The 27,021-nt window shown below is 42.4% G+C and overlaps 1 protein-coding gene across 4 annotated transcripts in view; it reads right to left on the bottom strand.

The window, feature by feature from the left end:
- The window catches only part of PIGN (phosphatidylinositol glycan anchor biosynthesis class N), a 397,785-nt gene that overhangs the window by 40,142 nt on the left and 330,622 nt on the right, over positions 1 to 27,021 (bottom strand). For all 4 annotated transcript variants that reach the window (XM_033935002.1, XM_033935003.1, XM_033935005.1 and 1 more), the window contains 2 exons: positions 24,535 to 24,610; positions 2,982 to 3,055 (listed from right to left, as the gene is read on the bottom strand). In XM_033935002.1, the coding sequence (XP_033790893.1) occupies positions 2,982 to 3,055; positions 24,535 to 24,610 (150 nt within the window). The remainder of the gene's footprint in view (positions 1 to 2,981; positions 3,056 to 24,534; positions 24,611 to 27,021) is intronic.

Here is a 27,021-nt window from a genome sequence, read left to right as displayed (position 1 = left end):
TTGGTCATCTACCAGGCAGCTGGGCTTCAACGCCAAGAAATGCAAGGTCATGCACCTCGGCAGTAGGAATCCGTGCAGAACTTACACCTTAAATGGTGAAACCTTAGCTAGGACTGTAACAGAATGAGATTTGGGAGTTATCATCAGTGCAGATATGAAAGCTGCCAATCAAGTGGAGAAGGCTTCATCTAAGGCAAGACAAATGTTAGGTTGTATCTGCAGAAGTTTCGTCAGCCGGAAGCCTGAGGTCATCATGCCGTTATACAGAACCATGGTGAGACCACATCTGGAATACTGTGTGCAATTCTGGAGGCCACATTACCGTAAAGATGTGCTAAGAGCAGAGTCAGTTCAGCGGATGGCCACCAGGATGGTCTCGGGGCTCAAGGATCTCTCATACGAAGAGAGGCTGAACAAGCTGCGGCTCTACTCTCTCGAGGAACGTAGGGAGAGGGGAGACATGATTGAGACATTTAAATACATCTCCGGACGTATCGAGGTGGAAGAAGATATTTTCCTCCTCCAGGGACCCTCAGCCACAAGAGGGCATCCGCTTAAACTCAGGGGCGGGAAATTTCATGGGGACACCAGAAAGTATTTCTTCACCGAAAGAGTGGTTGATCATTGGAACAAGCTTCCAATACAGAAGTAATCGAGGCCAACATCGTGCCAGATTTTAAGGGTAAATGGGATGCCCATGTGGGATCCTTAAGAGGGTGGAGTTAAGGATGGGTCATTAGGAGAGGGATCTCCAGGAGAGCAGACTCAGGGGGGTGGGTCTGTGAAGTGGGCAGACTTGATGGGCTATGGCCCTTATCTGCCGTCATTTTTCTATGTTTCTACACCAATATGGGACCCAGAAGTTCAGAAAATTGTTTATAGTATCAACTCGTGTAACCATCCAACTCAAGAATTAGGCTGCCATATTTCAGAATGAAATCACTTCCTCCGACTTCTTTCAGATTTAACAGATATTCTTCCCTGTGTTCTTTTTTATTTCCTTTGTTTCTTTTTGCCCTTACTTTTTTTTTCAGCTACCTCTTTGGAAGCTCATACTGGGTTCTTTTCTCTCTTGCTTTTATCAATTAGGATTTGATATACCATAAGAAGTTCAAGTTCAAGTTTATTAGGATTTGATATACCACCTATCAAGGTTATCTAAGCGGTTTTTACAATCAGGTACTCAAGCATAAGAACACAAGAATTGCCATACTGGGACAGACTGAAGGTCCATTAGGCCCAGCATCCTGTTTCCAACAGTGGACAACCCAGGTTACAAGTACCGGAGCCGCAATCAGATGAGCTGGTAGGGAGAGCAGCACAGCAGCAACACTTTAAAAATGAAGCCAATAGGAGGGATGGGGGTTGGAGCTATGCCAAGCAATTGCTCTTCTGAGCAGGCACAGCTCCTTCCCTCTTTTATGAGGCTACTCTGTACAAATAGCATGCATATAATTTGCATGCTATTTCTGTGTGTAAAACCCTGTAAAAGAAAATTGCTCCCAACCTGGTACTTTTTACTAGGTTGATGGAGCAATGTGCATCTGGTCCTCATTTTCAAATTAGATTGGGTTTAACACCCTCTGGCATCCTCCAGTACTGAAAAAGCTTCAGTTATACACTCCAGGTTGGTAAATGTGACCAGAAGACTGGATACCAAATTATGTCATAAATTTATCTGCACTCTATTTAAATACAGCACCACAAAAATCCATGATGCAAGAACATCCAATTATCAGCCAAAGGAATATTCATCGTCTTTTCTTGCTTTTAACAGGAAAGGAATAAAAGAATGACAAACCAAATATACCTGTATGATAGGTCAGTGTTTCTCAACTTGGTCTTGGAGTACCTCCTTGCCAGTCCTGAAAACCTGATTAGCATGGGGGCGCTCTAGGACCAAGTTGAAAAACAATGTAATAGGCTACAGATCAGAAAATGCCATGCAACAGATGTTATCTGATTTGTTCCTATTTATATTCCCTGCACACCTAGAAACAGGCTAGGTGTAACACTTCATCTTTTCTGAACAAAATGTATAATTAGACTTGTTAGCACTGTAAAGATGCATTGTTAACCTCAATAGCTAAAGAAAATATTTAAATGAGATGAATTGTTATTTTCAAAAAGAGGCTTTAAACATTATTCTGTGTAAAAAAGAACACTTGAAGTGTGTGAAGTATCAATCAGAAAACTTTCTTATGTAATACTGCTTTAATTTAATCATGCATGTAAAGCATTTATATGCAAATATTTTTGAATTCACCTCACATCTTTTCAGTTCTAGCTCAAGGTGAGTTACATTCAGGTACAGCAGGCATTTTCCTTTTCTTGGATGACTTACAATGTAAGTTTGTGCCTGAGGCGCCCAAGATTACAAGAAACTGCACTGGTATTTGAACTGGGCTTCCCTGGTTCTCAGCCTACTGCTCCAAATATCTGCTAAGACAGTGTCCTGCAAACATTTCAGCCAGTGGCACAGTAAACCCAGTGCTCTGGCCAGAAGGCACCCAGAAGTGTGTGGGCGTTGATGTGATGATGTCACGCGCATGCATGATGTCATCGTGTCGATATCCGTGCATGCGCAGAGGCCCATCTGGCTGCAACCCTGAACCTGTCACTTTGGTGGGGGATCCTGGAGGAAGTGAGGTGTGGGGCGAGGAGGAGAGTCATCAGTGCTGGTTGACTGCCTACAGGATGTTCCTCTCTCTGCGAAAGGCATGTCCTATAAGCAGTCAGACGACATCTGCACCTCTCCTGCTTACCAGCATCTCATTGGGCCATACCTGGAATCTGCTGCAGCAAACTAGTGTGCCATGGCCTACAGTTTGTGATACATTGTGCCAAGATCAAATTTTTGTGTAACTTTCCTGCCATGAAAACAGCATCATGAGGAGAGGTCAAACAACAGAGTGAAATACTGTAAAGATGTCCATACTAGATAGAATACTGAAATATTTCACAAATTTTACTGTATCTACCTTTTAGAAGAGAGCTGCACTGTAATTTGTACAGTTTCAAAGGCACACATCACAAGAACAAAAGGGATGAGAATCTGTTTAAAACAAAAAAAAAAAATGGATTATGAATAAGAAAACCATTTATGGGTAGCCTAAAAGAGCACACTCCTAGAATTCATGTCCTACACTCTACAGTAGAAGAACCAATTACTGACCAGAAGATGTGAAAATAAACTCAGCTGGTTGCTTAATTTGTTCTGTCAGCTGAACAGCCCAGAGACTTCATATTATTAGAACCTTGATATTTCAATTGAACCTTTATTGTTAAAAAGTCCACACTCAGAATATCAGATTAATTGATCCAGACTGGACTTGTCCAGCCCAAATTAGCTTTGAAACCACAAATGGAGTGACATACTGTGTGTGAAATAATTTGATCTCATTCTTTCTGCAGTCTATCTTAAAAAACTAAAAATGAGCTAGTATATTCAAAGTTGCAATGAACTCTCTGTATCCCTTTTGCTGCACCATAACTGTATAGAAATTTCCGTTAAAGCTCATGTGATATAACAACTATTCTGACAAGAACTGGAGTTAGCATAACATTCTGGTCGTATACAATATAAGATTTTGAAATTGGTTCATCAGGGAATACAGTATATGACAAGTTGCTTAGAAATTTTAATGATATTTTGTAAATATATAAGCCAGGACATACACTGAGATCTGAGAGTTGCATGTTGTTAGATGTGGGAATCTGTTGCATTTTAGAAAACTGTTGAAAATTAATCTTTTTTGACAAGCATTTTACTGCTAACTGTAAAATATCTAATCATTTATTAGAATGAGGAAGATTTAATGCTTATATTTAGACTTCTGTCTCCTTTTCCTCTTGTCTGTGATATGAATTTTAAGATTTTTCATGTACTAAAAGATTGTGGGGTCCTTTTATCATGGCGCGGTAGGGGTTTAACGCGCGGAATACCGCGTGTTAAACCGCCTGCCGTGCTAGTCACTAATGCCTCCATTGACGAGGAGTTAGTTTTTTGGTTTGCCGTGGGGGTTAGCGCGTGATGAAATGTCTGACGCACTAACCCCCGTTGCGCGCCTTGATAAAAGGAGCCCTGTATATGTTAATTGTAAGCCGCTTTGGCTAAAAGGGGAATATAAATGTTTTAAATAAATAAAGAGATACATTGGGCTCCTTTTATCAAGCCGCGCTAGCAGGGTTAATGCGCGTGACTTTTCATCACGCATTAACCCCGGCGCTGGCAAAAAACTACCGCCTGCTCAAGAGGAGGTGGTAGCGGCTAGCGCGGCTGGCAGTATTACGTGCGTTAAACCGCTAGCGCAGATTGATAAAAGGAACCCATTATGTTGATACAGCAAAATCTTCTTTTTCAGTGGCTGGAGTGGGTTTTGTGGAATGGTTTACCTGGGACTTTACGTTTGTGTTTTTATTTTTGTGTTGGGGTTTAGGAAGTTGTTAAAAATCCATTTTTTTGTCCAGGCATTTAAGTGAAATGAAGATTTTCTACATTCAAAGAGATTTAAGGATTATAAATGGCTTATGGGTATTCAGTTTATTTTATTAATGTAAATGGTTTATTTTTAAATGTCTGTTCATTTAATTGACTTTGGATGTTTTTATTGTAAGCTGCCTAGTTTTTAGGTGGATAATAAATAAATAAACTGGATCCCAGCAGTTTAATCTGATACTGAAACAATTTTAAAATACCAGTTTGCAAAATTCTTTTTTTCTGACATAAAGTATACAGGAAACAAATTAAAAATGATACACAATGTTTGTTTGGGGTTTTTATTTGCTTTTCTATGTGTTCTTTATGAGTGATTGCTGGTGTGGAGGGCAGACTGGATGGTAGTCAAAAAAAGGAGACGATCGCCTCTGCATGGTTGAGAACAAGTCCAGAAGAAAAGAGCAGAGTGCCCCTATTAGATCTATTTCACAGAACAGAGAGAATCATAACAGAAATAATCAATTGAAAAGCACTGAGAGGGGTAGGAAATGTATAAATGAATCACGTGACACTTATATAGCACCACCCACCAGTCCGCTTGCACCAGGCACGATGCAGACACATAAGAGATTTTTTTTTAGAGTAATCTGGAAGGAAGACCCACCACCAAAATGGAGATCATCTCAACCATACAGCCACAGAGGCACATACAATCAATATCAATACAGAGACAGAGAGGTGCACTGCATATCACAGAACACACCAGAGGACGCCTGGCCAGATAGATTATTGAGTTCAGAGCTGTCTATTTTTAACGTTTCATCTTAAGAGCTGAGCAGTGATGAAATTAAGATTCTACAAAAATGATTAACCTTTGTACCTACTAGTGATTATGATTCTCTCCAGACAAGGATTGATTTACATCGCTTTCACAGTAAATTACAAATAATTTTTTTTTCTGCTAAAGGACAACCCGTGGATATTTCAGTGGTGAAAAAAAATAAAATTTGATCCCTCCAGGCCCAATAGAATCACTTATTACAGCATTTAACAAATGTGTATTAAGAGATATAAGCAGCTTTAGGAAAAAAACAATGTAAACCTTTTTTTTAACCTTACTAGATCGGAAAGCAAGGCAGTTAAATCTTTGAATTGTAAGACAGAGATAGTAATCAAACCTGCCAATAAGGGTGGTGAAATTGTGATACTCGACCGTGTGAAATATATCACTGAAATTTTACGCCAACTCGAGGACATTTCTATACTCTATTAGAAGAAGATCTCACACTTAAACAAGAGATTAAAGAGGTGGTCACCATCTATATTTTACCAAAGATTCATAAATCCATACAAGATTCACCTCGACGTCCAATTGTCTTTAGAATAGGGTTGGTGTTGGAACCTCTATCTAAATTTGTTAATTCTTTTCTGAGACCATATGTTCCTCTCATCAAATCTTTTGTAAGAGATTCGACACACATGCTACAACTTCTCGATGGGTTTGAAAGAGATTTTGAAGACATGATACTAGTGACTCTAGATATCAAATCTTTATACACTAATGTTCTCCAACTCAAGGTCTTAGCTATCATTGAAAATATTTTGAGGAACAGAACATCTAATATGCAGGTCTCCACTTACTTTATTACCACCTTAGCCACCATAGCTATGATGGAGAATTATTTTTGTTTCAAAGGTAAATTTTACAAACAGATTAAAGGCACCGCCATGAGGGCCACCATGGCACCCAGCATTGCAAATTTGTACGTTGTGAACTTTGATGAGACTAATCTTACAAACTTTCCCTTTGAAGATGAAGTTAAGATGTATAGTAAATACACTGATGATGTCTTTATACTTTGGAAAGGGAACTCAGAACACTTACACGTTTTTCTGGATTGGCTTAACAGCAGGAACACCCATTTAAAATGAGCTATAGTACGGATGAGATTCCCTATCTGGACATCATGATCCAAAAAACAAGATATAGTTTTAGTACGACCCTATATAAGAAACCAACAGACTGCAATACATATCTACATTTCACAAGCTTCCATAACAGCCAACTGAAGGAAAACCCGCCATATAGCCAATTTTTAAGGGCACATAAACTGTGTTCTGATTTTAATTATTTTAAATCTCAAGCCAAAAGAATGTGGAGAGACCAGCCTGAAGGAAGTAGTTGAGACTGATCGTGAATCCCTACTTATAAGCCATCCCAAAAAACAACAATTGGAACTGGTGTGTGCACTGAGATTTTCATAATTTTCACATAGAATCCAAAAAATCATTAAGAAACATTTTTATATTTTAGAAGAATGTGATTGTTATAAAGGAAAGAAACCTATCATTGCACATTCAAGGAAGCGTAACCTCAAGGAACAATTGGTCCCTTCAATGCTTCCGCCCTTGATCCCATGGATATCGCACACAGGAGGAAATCATAGTCCATGCAGATCATGTTCAGTTTGCATGCACTCACTTACATTGTCTACATCCAAATGGAATAATTAAGTACCAATTACATCAACATACAACCTGCAGATCCAAACAAGTGACTATGGGAGCCATTTGCTATGAGTGATCTCCACGGGGCAGGAGAGTAGGAAGATCACTCCTGCCCCGAAAGCCCGCTAGACCACCAGGTAAGGTCTGGAATGCCAGGAGGGAGGCAGGAAGGTCCGGAATGAGGCGGGGGTGGGTCAGAGCTGGCCAAAAACTTATTTTTAACATTTTGCGGTCCGGCTCTGCACCCAACCCCCGTGAATACTGAGGGAGAAGTGTAATATTTGGTTACTTGTAGACATTGTACATCTGGAATTGTTACTTTGTTTACTCTTAAGATAAGTTACATAGTTTTCCTTGAGAGATTCTTTCTACGTCTTTTCTTTTACCTTGTTGGTGTATAACAGGGGTGTTAAACTCAGGCCCGCGGGCCAAATTTGGCCCGCAGGTTAATTAAATTTGGCCTGAGATTTGGCCCTCTGTTTCTTCCCTTCCTCCTAGCTTCCCAGTCTCACCTTTAAAGCAGCCTGCAGTGGATCGCCGGTCGGCTGTAACGATCCTAGCAGGCTGTCATAGCCTCCGCAGCATGTTCTCTCTGCCGCAATCCTGCCCCTGATGTCACAGGAGGGGTGGGACCATGGCAGAGGGAACGTGCTGTGTAGGCCAATGGCAGCCTGTTAGGATGGCTACAGCACCGGCGATTCTCTGCAGGCTGCCCTAATTAGCAGAAGGTGAGACCGGGAGGCCAGGGGGGAAGCTGGAGGACCCTACAAAGAAGGGGGGGGGAACATGTACCCCTTCAGGGGTAGGGCCTGGTGTAGAAGTACACTGACGGAGGGAGGGAGGGGGGTCCAAAGAGACGTGCATATGCTGGACTGAGGGGGGAAAGAAATAATGGGTCTAAAAACAGAGGAGAGGGAGAGAGATGTGGATAATGGGATTTAGAAAGGGAAGGAAGGAACAGAAAGGGAGAGAAGTTGGACTCAAGGGATGGTATGGGGGGGATAGAGATACTGGATAGGAGGACAGTTGGGAAGAGAAAAGGAGAGATGATGGACCCTGGTGTGGTGGGGAAGGAGGAGAGATGCTGGATGAAAGGGTAGTTGAGAAAAAGAGAGATGGTGGATCTGGGGATAGTGGAGTCCAATGCTGCAGCTGTGGGAATGGAGATGAAAAAAAGGAAAGATGCCAGACCTCTGGGGGAGGGAAGGGAAACAGAAGGGAAGGACAGAGATGGAAGATGAATGGTTAGCACGGAGAAAGAAGAAAATGACAAATGGGCAGGAGGACTCTGACAAAGCGAGTTATCAGAAGACAACCAGAGCCTGGGACCAACATGATTTGAATAATGACCAGACAACAAAAGGTAGGAAAAATAATTTTATTTTCTGTTTTGTTATTACAATATGTCAGATTTGAAATGTGTATCCTGCCAGAGCTGGTGTTAGACAGCAAGCATGAACTAGGACCTAAAAGAGAGAGGAAAAGTCTTTTTTATTTATTTTGTTTACATCATTGAGCCGGCATGTGGTTGGATAGGTTGTAACCCTATACTTCTACTAAGAATAAGGGGTCCTTTTATTAAGGTGCACATTTAGCACGCACTAAATCAGTTAGCGTACCTTAATAAAAGGACCCCTAAGTATCTTAATAAAAAATATGGCCCATAACTTAGCCTATGTTGATTTCGGCCCCTTATGTGATTGAGTTTGACACCCCTGGTGTATAGCTAATTGCTTTATGTACATTGCTGGATATGATATACTCAAGTATATTTTTAATCTCAGTTTTTTTTCTCTTGGATTTGACGTGGAACCTTTGTATATTATCTATCTGCGGTGGTATGTATGATATGCAATACTGTATTTTTATTTATTTTATTTAGACTTTTTATTCATGTTGAATAATCTTCTATATTTTACACACATTTTATATTTTGTATGTTACAGGACTTCTGATGCAGGCACTCTAGCCGAAACAAGGCCCGTGTTGTCCACATTACACAATACAGTTGTCTTATGTCCAACTGTGTCCATCAGACTTTTTATGATTATTGTTTATTAATAACCTGGGCAGACTGGATGGGCCATTTGGGCTTTTATCTGCTGTCATGTTTCTATTTTCTTCTACCACATCCAGAACAGTTTGCTGTTTTTTTCTAAAGTACAATCTAATCTCTTTATTCGTGAAATTGCGAATAATGAAATGTTGAGTTTATGGGAAAATAGAGGTTAGGTTCCAGATGTACAAGTTGCATCTCGAAACAGTAGAAAGTGAACAGTGGATCCTATTGGGAAAATAGGGCTAGGTTCCTACATGTGATAGTACTTGAAATATCTGTAATCCACTCTCCGGATGCTTGGGGGCCATATCTGGAAGCAAAACTTGACTGAGGTGAACGTGAAAGCAAAAAAGTTTGGGGGGGGGGGGGGGTTAAGGGCCAGTCTGTGAATATGCGAATACAGCAGCACAAATGGGGAATACTGGTCGCAATTGATGCAACCACAGATAGGTAAAATTGTGCAGGCAAAATTGTGCACTGTGAATATGTGAATAACAAGAATGAATTGTATTTGCTTACATTGTTACATTTAGTACCTCTGATGCAGGCACATTTAGTAATCTGAATTGGTGTGATTATTCTCTATTTGCTTTATGTAATGTAAATGTAATGTAATTTATTTCTTATATACCGCTACATCCGTTAGGTTCTAAGCGGTTTACAGAAAAAGCACAGTTACTTACCGTAACAGGTGTTATCCAGGGACAGCAGGCAGATATTCTTGACTGATGGGTGACGGCACCGACGGAGCCCCGGTACGGACAATTTTAGAGTGATTGCACTCTAAGAACTTTTTAGAAAGTTCTAGCTCGGCCGCACCGCGCACGCGCGAGTGCCTTCCCGCCCGACAGAGGCGCGCGGTCCCTCAGTTAGTATAAGCCAGCTAAGAAGCCAACCCGGGGAGGTGGGTGGGACGCAAGAATATCTGCCTGCTGTCCCTGGATAACACCTGTTACGGTAAGTAACTGTGCTTTATCCCAGGACAAGCAGGCAGCATATTCTTGACTGATGGGTGACCTCTAAGCTAACAAAAAGAGGGATGGAGGGAAGGTTGGCCATTAAGAAAACAAATTTTGTAAAACAGATTGGCCGAAGTGACCATCCCTTCTGGAGAATGCATCCAGACAATAATGAGATGTAAAAGTGTGAACTGAGGACCAAGTAGCAGCTTTGCAGATTTCCTCAATAGGAGTGGAACGGAGGAAAGCTACAGATGCTGCCATTGCTCTGACTCTATGGGCCGTGACAGAACCTTCCAGTGTCAGTCCGGTCTGAGCATAACAGAATGAAATGCACGCTGCTAGCCAATTAGACAACGTACGTTTAGAAACAGGACGTCCCAATTTATTCGGATCAAAGGACAGAAAAAGCTGGGGAACTGATCTGTGGGGTTTCGTACGCTCCAGATAGTAAGCAAGAGCCCTTTTACAATCCAAAGTATGCAGAGTTTGTTCCCCAGGATGGGAATGAGGTTTTGGAAAGAAAACCGGTAGAACAATGGATTGGTTGAGATGAAATTCAGAAACAACCTTGGGGAGAAACTTTGGATGTGTACGCAGAACCACCTTGTCATGATGAAAGACCGTAAAAGGTGGATCCGCAACCAGTGCATGAAGCTCACTGACTCTCCTGGCAGAGGTAAGTGCAATAAGGAAAAGTACCTTCCAAGTGAGAAATTTGAAAGGAGAAGTAGCTAAAGGTTCAAATGGAGGCTTCATTAAAGCTGAAAGAACCACATTGAGATCCCAGATAACAGGAGGGGCTTTAAGAGGCGGTTTCACATTGAAAAGCCCACGCATGAACCTGGACACCAGGGGATGAGCTGAAAGAAGTTTTCCATGGACTGGCTCATGAAAAGCTGCAATGGCACTGAGGTGGACCCTGATGGAAGAGGACTTCAGGCCAGAGTCAGACAAAGAAAGAAGATAATCCAACAACGTCTCGACCGCTAGGGAAGTGGGATCAAGATGATGAAGAAGACACCAGGAAGAAAATCTCGTCCACTTTTGATGGTAACATTGTAGAGTGGCTGGTTTCCTGGAGGCCTCCAGAATGGAACGAACAGGCTGAGATAAAAGTGTATCATGAGAAGTCAGCCCGAGAGATACCAAGCCATCAGGTGCAGAGACTGGAGGTTGGGATGCAGAAGGGTTCCCTGCTGTTGCGTAAGCAGAGAAGGAAATAGAGGAAGAAGAAAAGGTTCCCTGGAACTGAGTTGAAGTAGAAGGGAGAACCAATGTTGCCTGGGCCACCTCGGAGCAATCAGAATCATGGTGGCTCGTTCCCTCTTGAGCTTGAACAAGGTTCTCAACATGAGAGGCAGAGGAGGGAAGGCATACAGGAACTGATTCGACCAGTTGAGGAGAAAAGCATCTGCTGCTAGACGGTGTGGAGAGTAAAGTCTGGAGCAGAACAGGGGCAGCTGATGATTGTGAGGAGCTGCAAAGAGGTCTATCTGAGGAGTGCCCCATTGATCGAAGATAGACTGCAGAGTCCCGGGATCGAGTGTCCACTCGTGAGGTTGGAGAATTCTGCTGAGTTTGTCCGCTAAGGAATTCTGTTTCCCCTGAATGTATATAGCTTTCAGGAAGAGATGGTGATCTATGGCCCAAGTCCAGATCTTCTGGGCTTCCTGGCATAAAAGGCGAGAGCCTGTCCCACCCTGTTTGTTGATGTAGTACATCGCAACCTGATTGTCTGTGCACAACAGAAGGACCTGAGGAAAGAGAAGGTGTTGGAAGGCCTTGAGGGCGTAAAACATCGCTCTGAGTTCCAGGAAATTGATTTGATGCTTCCTTTCCTGGGCTGACCAAAGACCTTGAGTCTGGAACTCGTTCAAGTGAGCTCCCCATGCGTACAGAGAGGCGTCGGTGGTGATGACTAGTTGATGAGGAGGCTGATGGAACAGAAGACCTCTGGATAGATTTGAGGATACCAACCACCATTGAAGAGACTGACGAAGAGATGATGTCACAGATATGTGTCGTGAGCAAGGATCCGATGCTTGGGACCACTGGGTAGCAAGGGTCCATTGAGGAGTGCGCAGGTGAAGACGGGCATGAGGAGTGACGTGAACTGTGGATGCCATGTGTCCCAAGAGTACCATCATTTGTCTTGCTGAGATGGACGGCAGAGGAAGTACCCGGTGACATAGAGACTGAAGAGTCTGGAGACGATTGGATGGTAGGAAAGCTCTCATGAGGAGTGTATCCAGGATCGCTCCAATGAATTGAAGTCTCTGAGTGGGAATGATATGAGATTTGGGTAGATTGATCTCGAATCCCAGAAGTTGCAGAAACTGGATGGTTTGGTTGGTTGCCAGAAGGACTGCTTGAGCGGAAGTGTCTTTGATCAACCAATCGTCCAGGTAAGGAAATACATGCAGGTGGTGAGAGCGTAGGAATGCCGCTACCACAATGAGACATTTGGTGAATACCCTTGGAGATGAGGCAAGACCGAAGGGCAGCACCTTGTACTGGTAATGACAATGATTGATCATGAATCGGAGATATGGTCTTGAGGTTACATTGATCGGTATGTGAGTGTAAGCCTCTTTGAGATCGAGGGAGCATAGCCAGTCGTTTTGATTTAGAAGGGGATAAAGGATGGCTAAAGAAAGCATCTTGAATTTTTCTTTTACTAGATGAATGTTGAGATCGCGAAGATCCAGGATGGGTCTGAGATCTCCTGTCTTTTTGGGAACTAGAAAGTAACGGGAGTAGAATCCCTGCCCCTTTTGATCTAGAGGAACTTCCTCTATAGCGTTCAGAAGGAGGAGGGATTGGACCTCCTGAATAAGGAGGGCCGATTGAGGACTGTTCAAAGCAGACTCTTTTGGTAGGCTTTGAGGTGGAAGAGTCTGAAAGTTGAGAGAGTAGCCGTGGCGGATGATGTTGAGGACCCATTGGTCCGATGTGATTGCTTCCCACCGGCTGAGGAACAGAGAAAGTCGACCTCCTATAGGCTGAGGCAGGAGAGCAGGAATAGGGATACTGGCTATACTGCGGAGAATGAAGTCAAAAGGGTTGTGACTTCTGCTGAGGAGGTTGTTTTACAGCTTGTTGCTGCTGTTGTTGTCTGGGAGGCTGACGTTGTTGTTGCCTCTGACGCCTAGGTTGCTGAGCAGTGGTAGTCAATGGACGAGCTGTGAAGCGGCGTTGATAGGCCGATTGCTGCCTGTATGGTCGTGGCGGAGGAGGCTTCTTTTTAGTCTTGAGCAGGGTATCCCAGCGCGTCTCATGAGCAGAGAGCTTTTGCGTGGTTGAGTCCATGGAATCCCCAAAGAGCTCATCCCCTAGGCATGGGGCATTGGCTAACCGATCTTGATGGTTAACATCAAGCTCGGATACCCGAAGCCAGGCCAAACGCCGCATAGCTACTGACATTGCTGTCGCTCTGGACGTAAGCTCAAAGGTGTCATATATGGATCTAACCATAAACTTACGTAATTGTAGAAGAGACGACAAGCATGTGCGAAAAGCGGAATGCTTTCGTGAAGGAAGATATTTCTCGAAAGAGGCCATGGTGGTAAGGAGATGCTTTAAATAAAAAGAGAAATGAAAAGCATAATTACTAGCCCTATTTGCTAACATAGCATTTTGGTAGAGCCTCTTACCAAATTTATCCATGGCCCTTCCTTCTCTGCCAGGAGGGACAGATGCATATACACTGGCTCCTGAAGTCTTTTTAAGGGTGGATTCGACAAATAAGGATTCATGTGGCAGTTGAGGTTTGTCGAACCCAGGAATGGGAATTACCTTATATAGAGAATCCAATTTACGTGGGGCCCCTGGGACAGTTAAAGGAGTCTCTAAATTCTTATAGAAAGTTTCCCTCAAGATGTCATGAAGGGGAAGCTTCAAAAATTCCTTTGGAGGCTGATCAAAATCAAGGGCATCCAAAAAAGCTTTAGACTTTTTAGATTCCGCCTCCAAAGGAATGGACAAGGACTCACACATCTCTTTCAAAAACTAGAGAAAGAGGAAGTGGCCTGTCTGGAGGATGGGTCAGGGACAGCCGAATCCTCCTCCTCTGAGGAACATTCGCCTTCGGAAAGAAAGGGTTCCTCAGAGTCTCCCCACAGATCAGGGTCTCTGACATGGGAAGAATGGTCCCGAGACTCAGGTGTCGACGTTTGCATATGTCGGGTTTTGCGTATCGACTTACCCGACCTCATCGATACCGTGTCCGGAGAAGTTATCGGACGCACCGGTGCCGAAGTCTGCACCGATTGATGGTGAGTTCTCGGCTCCGGTGCAAGGACCGGCATCGATACCGATGAGGTTAGGTGAAGCGGTACCGAGACAGTGGAAGTGGTTAATACGGGTTCCACAATCGGTACCGATACGGGTTGTTCAACAACCGGTACCGATGGCTCGGTGCGAACTGGCACCGGAAGGTTCGGTGTCATGATAGCAGGAAGGAGTCGTTCTAATTGCTCCTTAAGCTGCACCTGAAGAATGGCCGTAATGCGGTCATCGAGGGATGGCACCGGTACCGCTTTTTTCTTCTGCGGTACCTGCGGTGCCGCTCGACGCCCCGGAGATGAGGAGCCCGATGTCGAGGGACTCACCTCAATAGGGGCGGAGCGCTTCCGCTGGCGTCGAACCGGCGGCAGGATTGGGCTCACTGCACTCGAGGCCGGAAGACGTTCCAGCGGGGAAGGCTTCTTAGCCGGCTTACCTGACTGTTGGGATGCCGGTGTGGAATCACGCGGCGTCGAAGACGAGGGTGCCGACTGAATCGGTGCCGAAGCCGGAGTCGAAGGAACGGGGTCGGACATCTCGGCACCGAACAACAATCGCTGCTGAATTAAGCGATTTTTTAATGTTCGTTTTTTCAAAGTAGCACAGCGGGTGCAAGAAGAGGCCTGATGCTCAGGACCCAAACACTGTAAACACCAGTTGTGTGGGTCCGTGAGAGATATAGGCCTAGCACACCGCTGGCACTTTTTAAAACCCGGTTGAGGGGGCATGAAAGGAAAAACGGCTTCCGCCAAATCGAAGGCCGAGGCTTCGATGGTGGCAGAAGGCCCCGCCGGGGAAAACCGAAATTTGAAGAAAAAAATGAAAGATTTTTTTTTTTTTTTTTTTTAACAAAATAAAAGAAAGAAAAAAGGCAAATTAAGCCAAACGTTTACGCGAGCGGGAAGGCAAGTTATGAAAAAATTCAACAGCCGTTGAAAACGCGTCTTCTTAGCTCCGCGGAAACTAAGAAACTGAGGGACCGCGCGCCTCTGTCGGGCGGGAAGGCACTCGCGCGTGCGCGGTGCGGCCGAGCTAGAACTTTCTAAAAAGTTCTTAGAGTGCAATCACTCTAAAATTGTCCGTACCGGGGCTCCGTCGGTGCCGTCACCCATCAGTCAAGAATATGCTGCCTGCTTGTCCTGGGATAATATACATTAAGATTAGAAATAAGAAAGGTACTTGAAAAATTCCCTTACTGTCCCGAAGGCTCACAATCTAACTAAAGTACCTGGAGGGTAATAGAGAAGTGAAAAGTAGAGTTAGAGGAAAAATAAAAATAAAATAAACATTTTAACAAGACAGCATTGATCTAAATACTTTGGAAGGTAGAAGAGAAGAGAGAAAGGAATAGAAGCAGAATGGGTCAGCGTCAGTGATGAAGTGGAGCAAGTAAGTTTAGGAGGAGCGATTGACGATTCCAGAAAGGGCTTCTTCAGGGAAGAGACTTGGCCGACAGTTCCAGGATGCCTATGTCTCCTCCCCTGCGATGTTCTCCCATCCATGCATTCCCTCCAGACACACTGCCCATGCCCCAGCCGCTCCAAGGAGGCTGCCCCAGATGAGGTCCATATGCTTTATGTGCAACAGAGGTTTTGGGGCATGAATTGTAGTAGATGTTCTATCGTGATTTGGGGTCACTGAATTCAAAACTGACCATTTTTCGGTATAACTCTCTGATTTTTGGAAAAAGAGCATTATAATGCAGAAATTAACATTTTCGCTATATTTTCTAATGCTTGGAGTAAATGTTATAACAATTTCTGAAATATTAAAACAGTTTGCCTCAAATTAGAATTTTAAACTAAAATATTAATTTTAATGATATAATAACATGCTATATAATTAAATTATTATTAGTGAGGAGGCAGAGGTGGAATATGCAGTTCTCTGTAGGCCTATTGCATCATCAGAAATGTGCTACATTGCATCAGCAGCAATTTTCAAGCTTCTTCAGCACAGTTGAGATTAAATCATTTTGCTTCTTAGTTATCAAGTTGTTGCTTTTGAAATGTTTTTGTTAGAATAATGTCAAGAAAGTGTGCGAACCACCCTGACATCTTCTGTTACATCTGTGGGGAGTATCTCCATTCATAAGGAAAGCCTATGAACTATTTTGGCTGCAAAACTGGAGATCAAGATAAGGTTTGGGCATCTCACGTGTGTTGTAAATCTTGTGCCAACAACCTTGGAGCATGGCTGAAAGGTGTTTGTCCATCAATGCCATTTGCTGTTCCAATGGTTTGGAGGGAACAGGACCATTACACAGATTGTTATTTCTGCTTAAAAGTGTCTGGATTTTCTTCGAAAACAAAGAGTCAAATTCAATATCCTAATCTTGAATCTGCAATACAACCTGTGCCTCATTATGACAATCTTCCAATTCCAAAACCACTTGGAACTTATACATTGAATTTGGAAGAAGGCTCTGAAGCATGTGCTGATGACTCTAAGGAACTAGAATCCAAAAATGATCCTGAGTTCTTGATTTCAAGTTCAGGTGAGCCTCACTTAATAACGCAGGCAGAATTAAATGACCTCATTCGACTTTATCTAAGAGATAAGCCGAACTCTTAGGCTCCAGGCGTTGTCAGTGGAATCTCTTGGCACCTGAGACCAATGTCTCTGTGTTCCAAAATCGGCACAAGGCCCTCGTGGAACATTTCTCTATGACAGACTCATTGACATTTTGTCATGACGTAAATGGATTATTTCAAGTGTTTGGTCAAAGTCATGACCCTAATGAATGGCGCTTGTTCATTGATGCGTCAAAGTTAAGTCTGAAGGCAGTGCTTTTGCATAATGGAAATGTATATCCATCTATTCCTATTAGTCACACTGTCCACATGAAATTTGCAGCTCCTCTTAGATCATATTAAGTACAGTGAGTGCAAGTGGCAGATTTGTGCTGATCTGAAGGTTATCGCATTGTTACTTGGTCTGCAGTTGGGCTACACAAAGTACTGCTGTTTTATCTGTGAGTGGGATAGCCGAGACAGAGGATCCTATTACATCATGAAAGACTAGTCACTTCGTAATAATTTGGATCCTGCTGGAAGAAAAAATGTAATTCACCATTCTCTTGTTGATCCAAAACAAGTGCCATCTCTTCACATAAAACTAGGACTTATGAAGAACTTTGTTATGGCTATGAACAAGGAAGGTGAAGGATTTCGCTATTTACATTAAAAATTTCCTTTCATAAGTGCTCAGAAGTTATTTTTGTGGGGCCACAAATAAGAGAATTGTTGAGAGATAGGCACTTTGATGAAGTCTTACAAGGACGTGAGAAAAGTACATGGATAAAATTGAAGAATGTAATTGAGAATTTTCTGGGGAATAAGAAGGCATCAGACTATGTCCAAGTAGTGGAGACAATGCTTAAAGCATTCTGTAATTACAAATGCAACATGTCACTAAAAATTAATTTTCTCCACTCGCTTCTGGATTTTTTCTCTGATAATCTTGGTAGTGTTAGTTATGAGTACAGGGAAAAGTTTCACAAGGACATTGCTACAATGGAGAAACGATATCAGGGCAGATGGAATTCATCAATGCTGGTTGACTATTGTTGGACACTAATTAGAGATGCTCCTAATTAGAGAATGACACGGTGGATGTTACCAGCGGCTAGCCGTGGGTAACCCACAGAAACGGTGGGGGGGGGGGGGAGGGAGAACGTGCTCACCACAGGTACAGGGACAAGGCCATCCACTGCCCTGTGGAGCGGTGAATGGCCTTGTCTCCACAGTTAAGGGAGGGAACATGCGCGGTCAACAATCATGCTTGGCCCCCTCCCTCCTTCTTACTTTCCTATGAATCTATCTATCTCCCTCCCTCCCCCTTACCTTCGCGGCGCGTTTTAAGGTTTCAGAGTACTTGTTAAAAGCTGCCGGAGTGTACGTGCATCACGTGCGTGTTTGGGCAGAAGCTTTTCCTCTAATGAAACTTCTGGTTGCGTCAAAGGAGAAGCTTCCGCCCACACACGCATGCAATTGGCGGCTTTTAACAAGTACTCTGAAACCTTAAAACACGCCAAGAAGATAAGGGGGAGGGAGGGAGATGCACGGACCGTGCGAGGGGTGCCACAGGGCAGTGAGGTGGTGAGAGGGAAGGGTGGATGCTGCGGGGATGGGGACGTGAAGGGGACGGCGAGGACGGGGCGATGAAGGGGACAGTAGGGACGGGGCGGTGAAGGGAATGATGGTCTGGTCATGTGTCATTCTCTACTCCTAATCTCGTTTATAAACACACTTCAACAGCAAAACGATTCTAGAAAATAATATTTATAGGAACTCTTAAATAGGCGCAATGCATTATATTATGACTTCTCAAGCTATAAATATTTGTGATTTGCTCAAAAACTATACATGATAGGAGAAAACTGAGGCCATTTTCATATACAGGAGATCAAATTCTATAAAGTAAACCTCATTTTCTTCTTGCACCAGAAAAAAAGTTAAAATTTGTTGTGCAGTGAATTTGTGTAATATTAAAGACTTTTGTATTAAGGCTATTTTTCTTTTGGGGAGAGGGGGGGATGCTGCCATAGACCTACAACTTTTTTTTTTTCTTTTTTCCTGCTGCTTCTCTGTTTCTAGTGTATTTTCTACAGTAGTGTTTGCTTCCCTGTTTTTGTTGTACACCATGAATCATTGCCATATGGGAGTGCTGCCATCAATTTAATAGCCCTTGTAAATACCTCCATTCTATGCAACTCTATCTCATGCATATTCATCGATGATATCCTGAAAAACTGACAGACTAGGTATGTCCTGAGGACTGGGTTGAGACTCTTTGTATTAGATGTATGTGCATATCTTTATTTTAAAGACAAGTATAAAATAAGAATGCTAATGCACTAAACTTTACATCGTACTTTTGTATTGTGCAAATATATGTATATTTAGACATGTGGAGGGGCATAATAAAAAAAAAAAGTCTATGTCCCCTTTTGGCCTAAGTCTCTAAACGCTGAAAGTAGAAGCAGGGAAATGTCCGTTCTTAATAAAACATCCAAAATGATTTTTTTTTTGAGAATGGCCTACCTCTACATTCAGCAGTTTAATCGCCCAGACCACCACTACATCTAACCTTAAAACACATTCCCAAACGCCCAAAACAAGACCTTTTAGGTGAAAGAGGGGCCAGTCTTTCGCCTAAAAGCAGGATTCTGTAACCAGTGTCTGTCAAAAACAACACCGGTTACAGAATCCCCCTCCCCGCAACGATCGTTCTCCTGCTGCAATCGCGATTTCCCCCCCCCCTGAATGGATGCGAACCGGCAGAAGGGATCCCAAGCCCTCCTGCTGACACCCTTGAACCCCTGCCAATACTGGCAGGATGGTTCCCAGGCTCTCCTGCCGATGACGGCCCCCCCGAACCCTCCCTTCCCGACAATACCAGCAGAAGGGAGCCCAGACTCTCCTGTTGAAGATGCCCCCCGTGAACCCCCCAGAGAATACCAGTAGAAGGGAGCCTAGACCCTCATGCCGAAGACGGACCCCTCCCCCCGCAAACTCTCCACACTAACTGTAACATTGGCCGGCCGGCCGGACCGATGGCGAGCCTGCCCCTTCCCAGTGCATTGTGGAATGCACCTGGGAGTGGCCTGGTGCCTGATTGGCCCAGGCACCTAAGACTCCCTCTTGCCAGTATTGTTGAGGGGTGGTGGGTTTGAGTGGTTGGTGGGGGGCTGTCTTTGGCAGGAAGGCCTGGGCTCCCTCCTGCCGGAACTGTCGGGGATGTGGCAGGAGGGTTTGGGATCCCTCCTGCCCATTCGGGGGGGAGGGGATCATGGTCGGGCAAGAGAAATAAGGCATCTCTCCTGCTGTGATTGTTGAGGTGGGGGTGTGGTCATGTTGCTGGGGCTGCTGAGCTGATTTTGGCAGCCGTGATCAGCTCAGCAGCCCCTATTCAGAACTTATACCTGTTTTGACTTGGTCTAAGTCAAAACGTATAAGTTCCAACTGGGAGATCACCCTAGACTTTTGGTTATACTTGCAGTATGACTAAGTCTAGGTTGTCCCATGTACCGCCCACCTCCTGCCCTTTCCCTTCCTCTAAAAATGCCTTTTTCCGCTTTAGGCATTCAGAGGCAGGGTAAAGGCCTAAGCTGATTTTAGATACATCTAAAACCAGCTTTGATTATCAGTATTTGGACGATTAGTCTTTTTGATCGTCCCAAGTACCGATTTAGGCCATGTTTTGAACTTTTTTTATTATTATAATGAGCCCCTTAATATCATTTTAGTTAGAATTTATTATAATTTGCACAATTTAACTTGTAGAAAAATATAAAACAAAGCATAAGCTCCAAAATCATTTACAAGAAAAGGAGTTGGCAATACTAACGTATCATAGTATCCCTTGGAGGTCTCAGGAAGGTTCCATCATCACAGGGGCCACTTAGAAACATAGAAGATGACGGCAGAAAAAGGCTACAGCCCATCAAGTCTGCCCACTCTGCTTACCCACCCACTGTCTATGCCTTAATGACCCAATTTCCTTATCTTGACTATGTCCACTGACCCAGCAAGTGGTAATAATAATAATAATAACTTTATTTTTCTATACCGCCATAGTCAAACTGACTTCTAGGCGGTTCACATAGAAAGAAGGCTGGAGGGGCCATTGACAAAATATTGCAATGAATAAACAATAGAATTTTTCTTCTTCTTTTCTTCTTTTTAATAATTTTTTAGTGACACACATAGAGGGGAGGTAGTAAAAATAATTTATACATAATATGATATAATATGATATATAATATGTAATATATGATTGAAAAGTAATAGAAGGGTGGGGGGAGGGAGAGGGAGAAAAAATATATTTAGAACATGATGTATTAGATATAAAAGTGATATTGTATATTCATCAATTGTATTTTAATAGTTTGTTCACTTTATGAAAAATTTGAAAATAAAAATATTGGGAAAAAAAAAAAAAAGAAAGAAGGCTGGACAATCAGCGAATTACACAATGCAAGAAGAAGGAAGTTACATAATAATTAGGGAAGCATAGGGAAGGAATACATGAGAGAAAGAAGTTACATAATACATTGGGGTAATAAGGGGAAATACATTGGGGTAATAAAGGGAAAGAATATCTGAGAGAAGTCGTCTGATTAGGCAAGGAATTTGTCAAATAGAGCGGCTTTAATTGATTTTCGGAATGTATTTTAGGTCTGTCTGGCTTTGTTTATGTGGTTTCCCAGCCAGGATTCCTGTCTGTTTGCTTGGAACGTGAAGGTTCTGTCTAGGAAGGATTTGTATTTGCAGCCTGTGATCTTTGGGTATGCAAAGATGTTTTTGTTTCTGGTTGTACGTGTGGGGTTGTGCAGAGTGAAGTGTGTTTGTAGGTAGGAAGGTGCTAGGCCCCAGACTTGTTTGTAACAGATACATGCAAATTTGAACAGTATTCGCGCCTCCATTGGTAGCCAGTGTAATTTTTTGTAATAGGGGCTGATGTGGTCTTTTTTCTTCAGTCCGAAGATCAAGCGAACTGCAGTGTTTTGCACTAATCTTAATTTTTGTACAGTTTTTTTGGGGATGCCCAGGTAGGCGATGTTGCAGTAATCTAGGGTAGATAGGATCAGCGATTGCACCAATAATCTAAAGGATGTTGTGTCAAAGTATTTTTTGATAGTTCTTAGCTTCCACATCGTGTAAAAGCATTTCTTCACCAGTAGGTTTGTGTGGTCAGCCATGATTAGGTAAGTATCTAGAGTGATACCCAGTATTTTTATGGTTTTGGAGATTGGGTATTCATGGTCGTTTATTTTTAACGATGATTTCGTTATTTTGTCTTTGGGGCTTGCCAAAAAGATTTTTGTTTTCTCTGTGTTCAGTTTTAGTTTGAAGCTGGTGGTCCATTTTTCGATTTCTATCAAAGTATGTGAGAGTTTATATATAGTTTCATTTGTGATGTCAGTTATGGGGATTAGGATGGTTATATCGTCTGCGTATATGTAGCGCTTTAGGTTTAATTTTTGTAGTAGGTGACCTAAGGGTGTGAGGTAGATGTTGAATAATGTGGGAGATAGAGGGGAGCCTTGGGACACCCCTGATGGGTTTTTCCATGGGTTGGAGTAATTTCCGTTGCTGGTTACTCGGTAGGATCTGTTTGTTAGGAATTCTTGGAACCATTTCATTACCTTTCCCGAGATTCCTATTGCGTCAAGGCACAGTAGCATGATTTTGTGGTCTACTAGGTCGAACGCACTGCTAAGGTCTAGTTGCAGAATCAGTGCACTTTTGCCTTTGCTGAAAAGATCATAGAGGTGGTTTAGTATGGAAGCTAAGACAGTTTCTGTACTGTATCCTTTCCTGAAGCCTGATTGGTGTTCACTGAGAGTGTTGAATTTGTCTATGTAGGCTGTTAGTTGTAGGTTGACCAATCCTTCCTGTAGCTTTGTGAATAGGGGAATGCTTGCTATGGGTCTGTAGTTGGTTGTTATTGCTGTTGAGGCTTTTTGATTTTTAGGGATAGGAGTAATCAGTATGTGTCCCATATCCTTCTTTAAGGTTCCGTTTGTAAGGGCAGTTGTTAACCAGTTGAATAGTTCCATTTTGAAGGCGGGGAGGGGGGGGGGCGGCAGCTCTCATGAGTTTAGGGGAACATTCATCGAGTAGGCAGTTAGATTTGGTATATTTGCTGAATAAACTTAGGAACTGGTGCCAGTTTGGGAATTCGAAGTGATCCCAATTCATGTCTGCTCTGGGAACCTGATCGTAGGGTTCAAGGTATTGAAGTGTATTGGTTGTGGGTGTGGGTAGAGTAGTTCTTAGGCCAGTGATTTTATTTTTAAAAAAGTTAGCTAGGATTTGAGCGGATGGGGGCTCTCGTTGTCTTTTTTCAGGATTCGTGTAGTGTCTGTTAACGTTTTTACCAGTTTGAATAATTCTTTACTGTTTATTTTTGTTGAACCAATTTTTTGTGCCTAGTGTATTGTGCTTTTTTCTTTGATCAGATTTTTGTATATTTTCATTTTTTGTTTCCAATTTGTCTTGTCTATTTCTTTGTTTGTTTTTTGCCAGATTCTTTCCAATTTTCTTAGTTCCTGTTTGTTGGTTAGTAGTTCTGAGTCGAACCATTCGTTTGGTGGTCTATCTTTCTTTCTGTATGTTTGGTATGGGGCTATTTGATCTAGGAGGTCATTGCTGAACTTTTCCTATCTTGTTGGGAATTCCTGTATTTCGTCGGTGGTGGGACGTAGCTCATAGTGAGCCCAGAATTCTGTTGGGTTTATGGTACTACGACTAGTTATTGTTTTTGTGTTTTTATTTTTGTGTTTCGGTTGTGAACTCTTTTTTTGCCAATGAAGGTTGAAATTGCCAATATAGTGGTCTGACAACAAGAGATATACATGAGCTAGATTTGCATCTCAAGGAGGCAGTGCATACAAATCCATCTCATATATATTCATTGTGGATATCCTGAAAAGTTGCACTGCCCTGAACACTTCAAATATTGCTTCCTTTTCAGACAGATAATTTTGGCCATATGACAATTTATACAACCAATCCTATCTCATCAATAGCTACTGGTGAATGCTCACATCACATTCAAGATGTGTTTAGTATAAATCATTTTATTTGGTACTTCCTGTTTATCTTTCAAACAAGTTGATATGGTATACTCCTCTGTATGTATTACTTTCATTGAAGTTTCTTTAGCAACCAGGTCTTGATATGATCAAGCTATCAACAGCTAGAAAACAAGAGTGTTTTCATAGGTGGGACTTCACTTTGGAATTCCTTTTCTGATGAACTTCACTATGCTTCTTCTTACCTTTGTTTTCGCAAAACTTGGTTATTCCAAAAATGTTTTATTTAATGTGGTATTGACTTTGTTTTAACAAGATGTAAATTTATTGTATCTGTAACTGGTTGTTTCCATTTTGTAAACAGCTCTAATACTGAGGTATAAATGTGGAATATAAAATCAAGAAATCCAATCCTCTTGCTATTAGCATGCTTAAATGTATGTGTATAACTATGCTTTCTTGAAAATGTATCAATCCAACTTTGTGTGGTCACTGTAAAAAACCTGAATTGTGAACACTAGGGGCTCCTTTTACTAAGGTGCACTAGCGTTTTTAGCGCACACTAACCCCGCATTATGCTCCAAAAACTAACACCAGCTTAATGCTGGCATTAGCGTCTAACGCACGTGGCAATGCAGAGTGCGCTAAGCACGCGCTAAAACCGCTAGCGCAGCTTAGTAAAAGGAGCCCTAAGTAGCATTTATTCTTCCTAAGGCACTAATGAGATATAAATACTCACCTTCCACATCATCAGAGCTCCCATTACAAAAGGACTGAACACAGTCAGAAAGCAATAAACAGAAGCTGGGTCAAAACTGGGAAGGAAAAATGAAATCAGAATTAGCATACAAGATTTACTAAAGAGTATACATTTGCTCTGGCTTCTACATAGAACATAGAAAATGACGGCAGAAAAGGGCCACGGCCCTTCAAGTCTGCCCACCGTAATGACACCCCCCTCTAACTTCACCCTACCAGAGAGCCCACATGCGTATCCCATTTCTTCTTAAAATCTAGCACGCTGTTGGCCCTAATCACCTGCAGTGGAAGTTCATTCCAATGGTCAACCACCCTTTCGGTGAAGAAATACTTCCTGGTGTCACCATGAAATTGCCCGCCCCTGATTTTCAGTGGATGCCCTCTTGTGGCCGAGGGTTCTTTAGGAAAGAAGATATCATCTTCTACCTCGATACGGCCTGTGATATATTTAAACATCTCAATCATATCTCCCCTCTCTCTACGTTCCTCGAGTGATTATAGTTACAATTTATTCAGCCTTTCCTCGTATGGGAGATTCTTGAGCCCTGAGACTATCATGGTGGCCATTCGCTGAACCGACTCAATTCTCAGCACATCTTTTTGATAATGTGGCCTCCAGAGCAGGGCCCAGGTCAAAAGTAAACTTTACACAAAGAACCCCAATTAAAACAAAATCTGAGTCATTAGATGACTTTCCCTCTTTGACCTGTAGAGGGTGCGGGAGAGTAAAAGTGCAGGTTTCCCATCCTCCACTCTATCCCAGGTTAGTTCCCAGGAAATCATTTCCACCTGAAGGTTTGGGACGGGGCTGCAAACTGCTAGCTCAAAGATCTAAGCTGTTAGTGAGTCAGAAGCAGCATGGACAGCCAGAGGACAGGCAGCAGCGCTCAGGGCTGAGAGCTCTGAATAACAGTCAACCTCCAGAATGCATGGAGCTGACAGAGGCTGGAGAGGAAGCGCCTCTCAGTATGCTGGAAGAGCCTCATGATATGGAGCTGGATCCAGAGCCAAATGCTGAGCTGCCAAGTGAAGTCCTACCGATGGAAGTGTGCTGCATCAAAAGCAAGTAACCGAAGCTGCGTGTGTGAGTACCTGAAGCCATGCTTATCTAAGTTGCTTTCAAGTGTTTGATAATCTGGACAGAGCTGAAGCATGGTGGAGTGCTTATGAGAGCTGTAAAGGACTTATTTTGTTTTCTTTTGAAGTTTGTTGTTTCCCTGGTGGGGAGAAGTACTGTTCCAGATACAGGCAGTGGGGTTTGCCCCGTGTTAATGTGGTGGGAATGAGGGCCTATCGTTGGCAAGTTATTACCACACGGTGCACACTGCCTGGCCAGCAAGTCAACTGCTGGGAAAGTCAACACAGTTGCGTTGACCTATGCTGGCGTTATCAGGCCTAAAGACTGTTTTGATTTTTGGTTTGTTTGTTTTTTTTGTTTCTTTTTCATGAGTTTATGGACTGTGAATTGAAGGTGGAACCAGCCTTGCTGTGAGAAAGATTTTTGCTGTTTGCATTTGAAACTAACTTTAGTCAGTATCTTCTTAGAGACTGTTTGCTTATATATTGTTTTCAAAATGATATTTTTGGGACCATTCTTATACACAGAACATCTTGACGAAGTTTGTGTATTAGTCTGGTTGGAAGAATAAACCCAAGTTTGCATGTTTAACAACATCAATACTATATCATTTAGATCACCATAGTTCTGTCATACTGATTTCTCTCGATTTATCGTCTGCTTTTGACACCATTGACCATGACCTCTTAATAAATAGAATTCAATCAATCGGGATAGTAGACCAAGTCTTACTTTGGTTCCAGTCATATTTTGATCACCGCACATCTAGCGTCTCTTTCAATGATACTACCTCGAATAGTTTTTCCCTTCCGTATGGAATCCCACAAGGTTCAATACTCTCACCGATTTTGTTTAACATTTTCCTAGCACCACTGTTAACACTCTGCCAATCTATTGGATTTACAGTATATGCGTATGCAGACGATATCCAATTATTACATCCTGTAATTACCAAAAACCCGCAAGAAATAATATCAATAAATGAGAAATTACATCAAATTTATGACTGGCTTGAAACCAATAGACTCGCTTTAAACATTCAAAAATCAAATCTTATGTTCTTTCCCTGGAAAGATGGTGAAACACTTTCTTCTGTTATAACTATTAAAGGCATTTCGTTAAAAATGACTAATAATGTTAAAATTCTTGGCGTTACCTTTGACAATAAATTGTCCTTTCATGATCATATAAGTCAAGTCGTAAGATCTACTTTTTATAGACTTCGTCAGATCCGATCGATATCTAAATTTTTATGTTCAAAATCATTGAATATCTTAATTCATTCACTTGTAATGTCTAAATTAGACTACTGTAATGTTCTATTTACAGGTTTGTCACAGAAAGAAATTAAACGATTACAAATAATCCAGAACTCCGCAATTAAATTAA

Source organism: Geotrypetes seraphini, chromosome 2 (genome assembly GCF_902459505.1).
Source record: "Geotrypetes seraphini chromosome 2, aGeoSer1.1, whole genome shotgun sequence".
Taxonomy (NCBI): Eukaryota; Metazoa; Chordata; class Amphibia; order Gymnophiona; family Dermophiidae; genus Geotrypetes; species Geotrypetes seraphini.
This window is presented reverse-complemented; position numbering and strand designations above follow the sequence as displayed.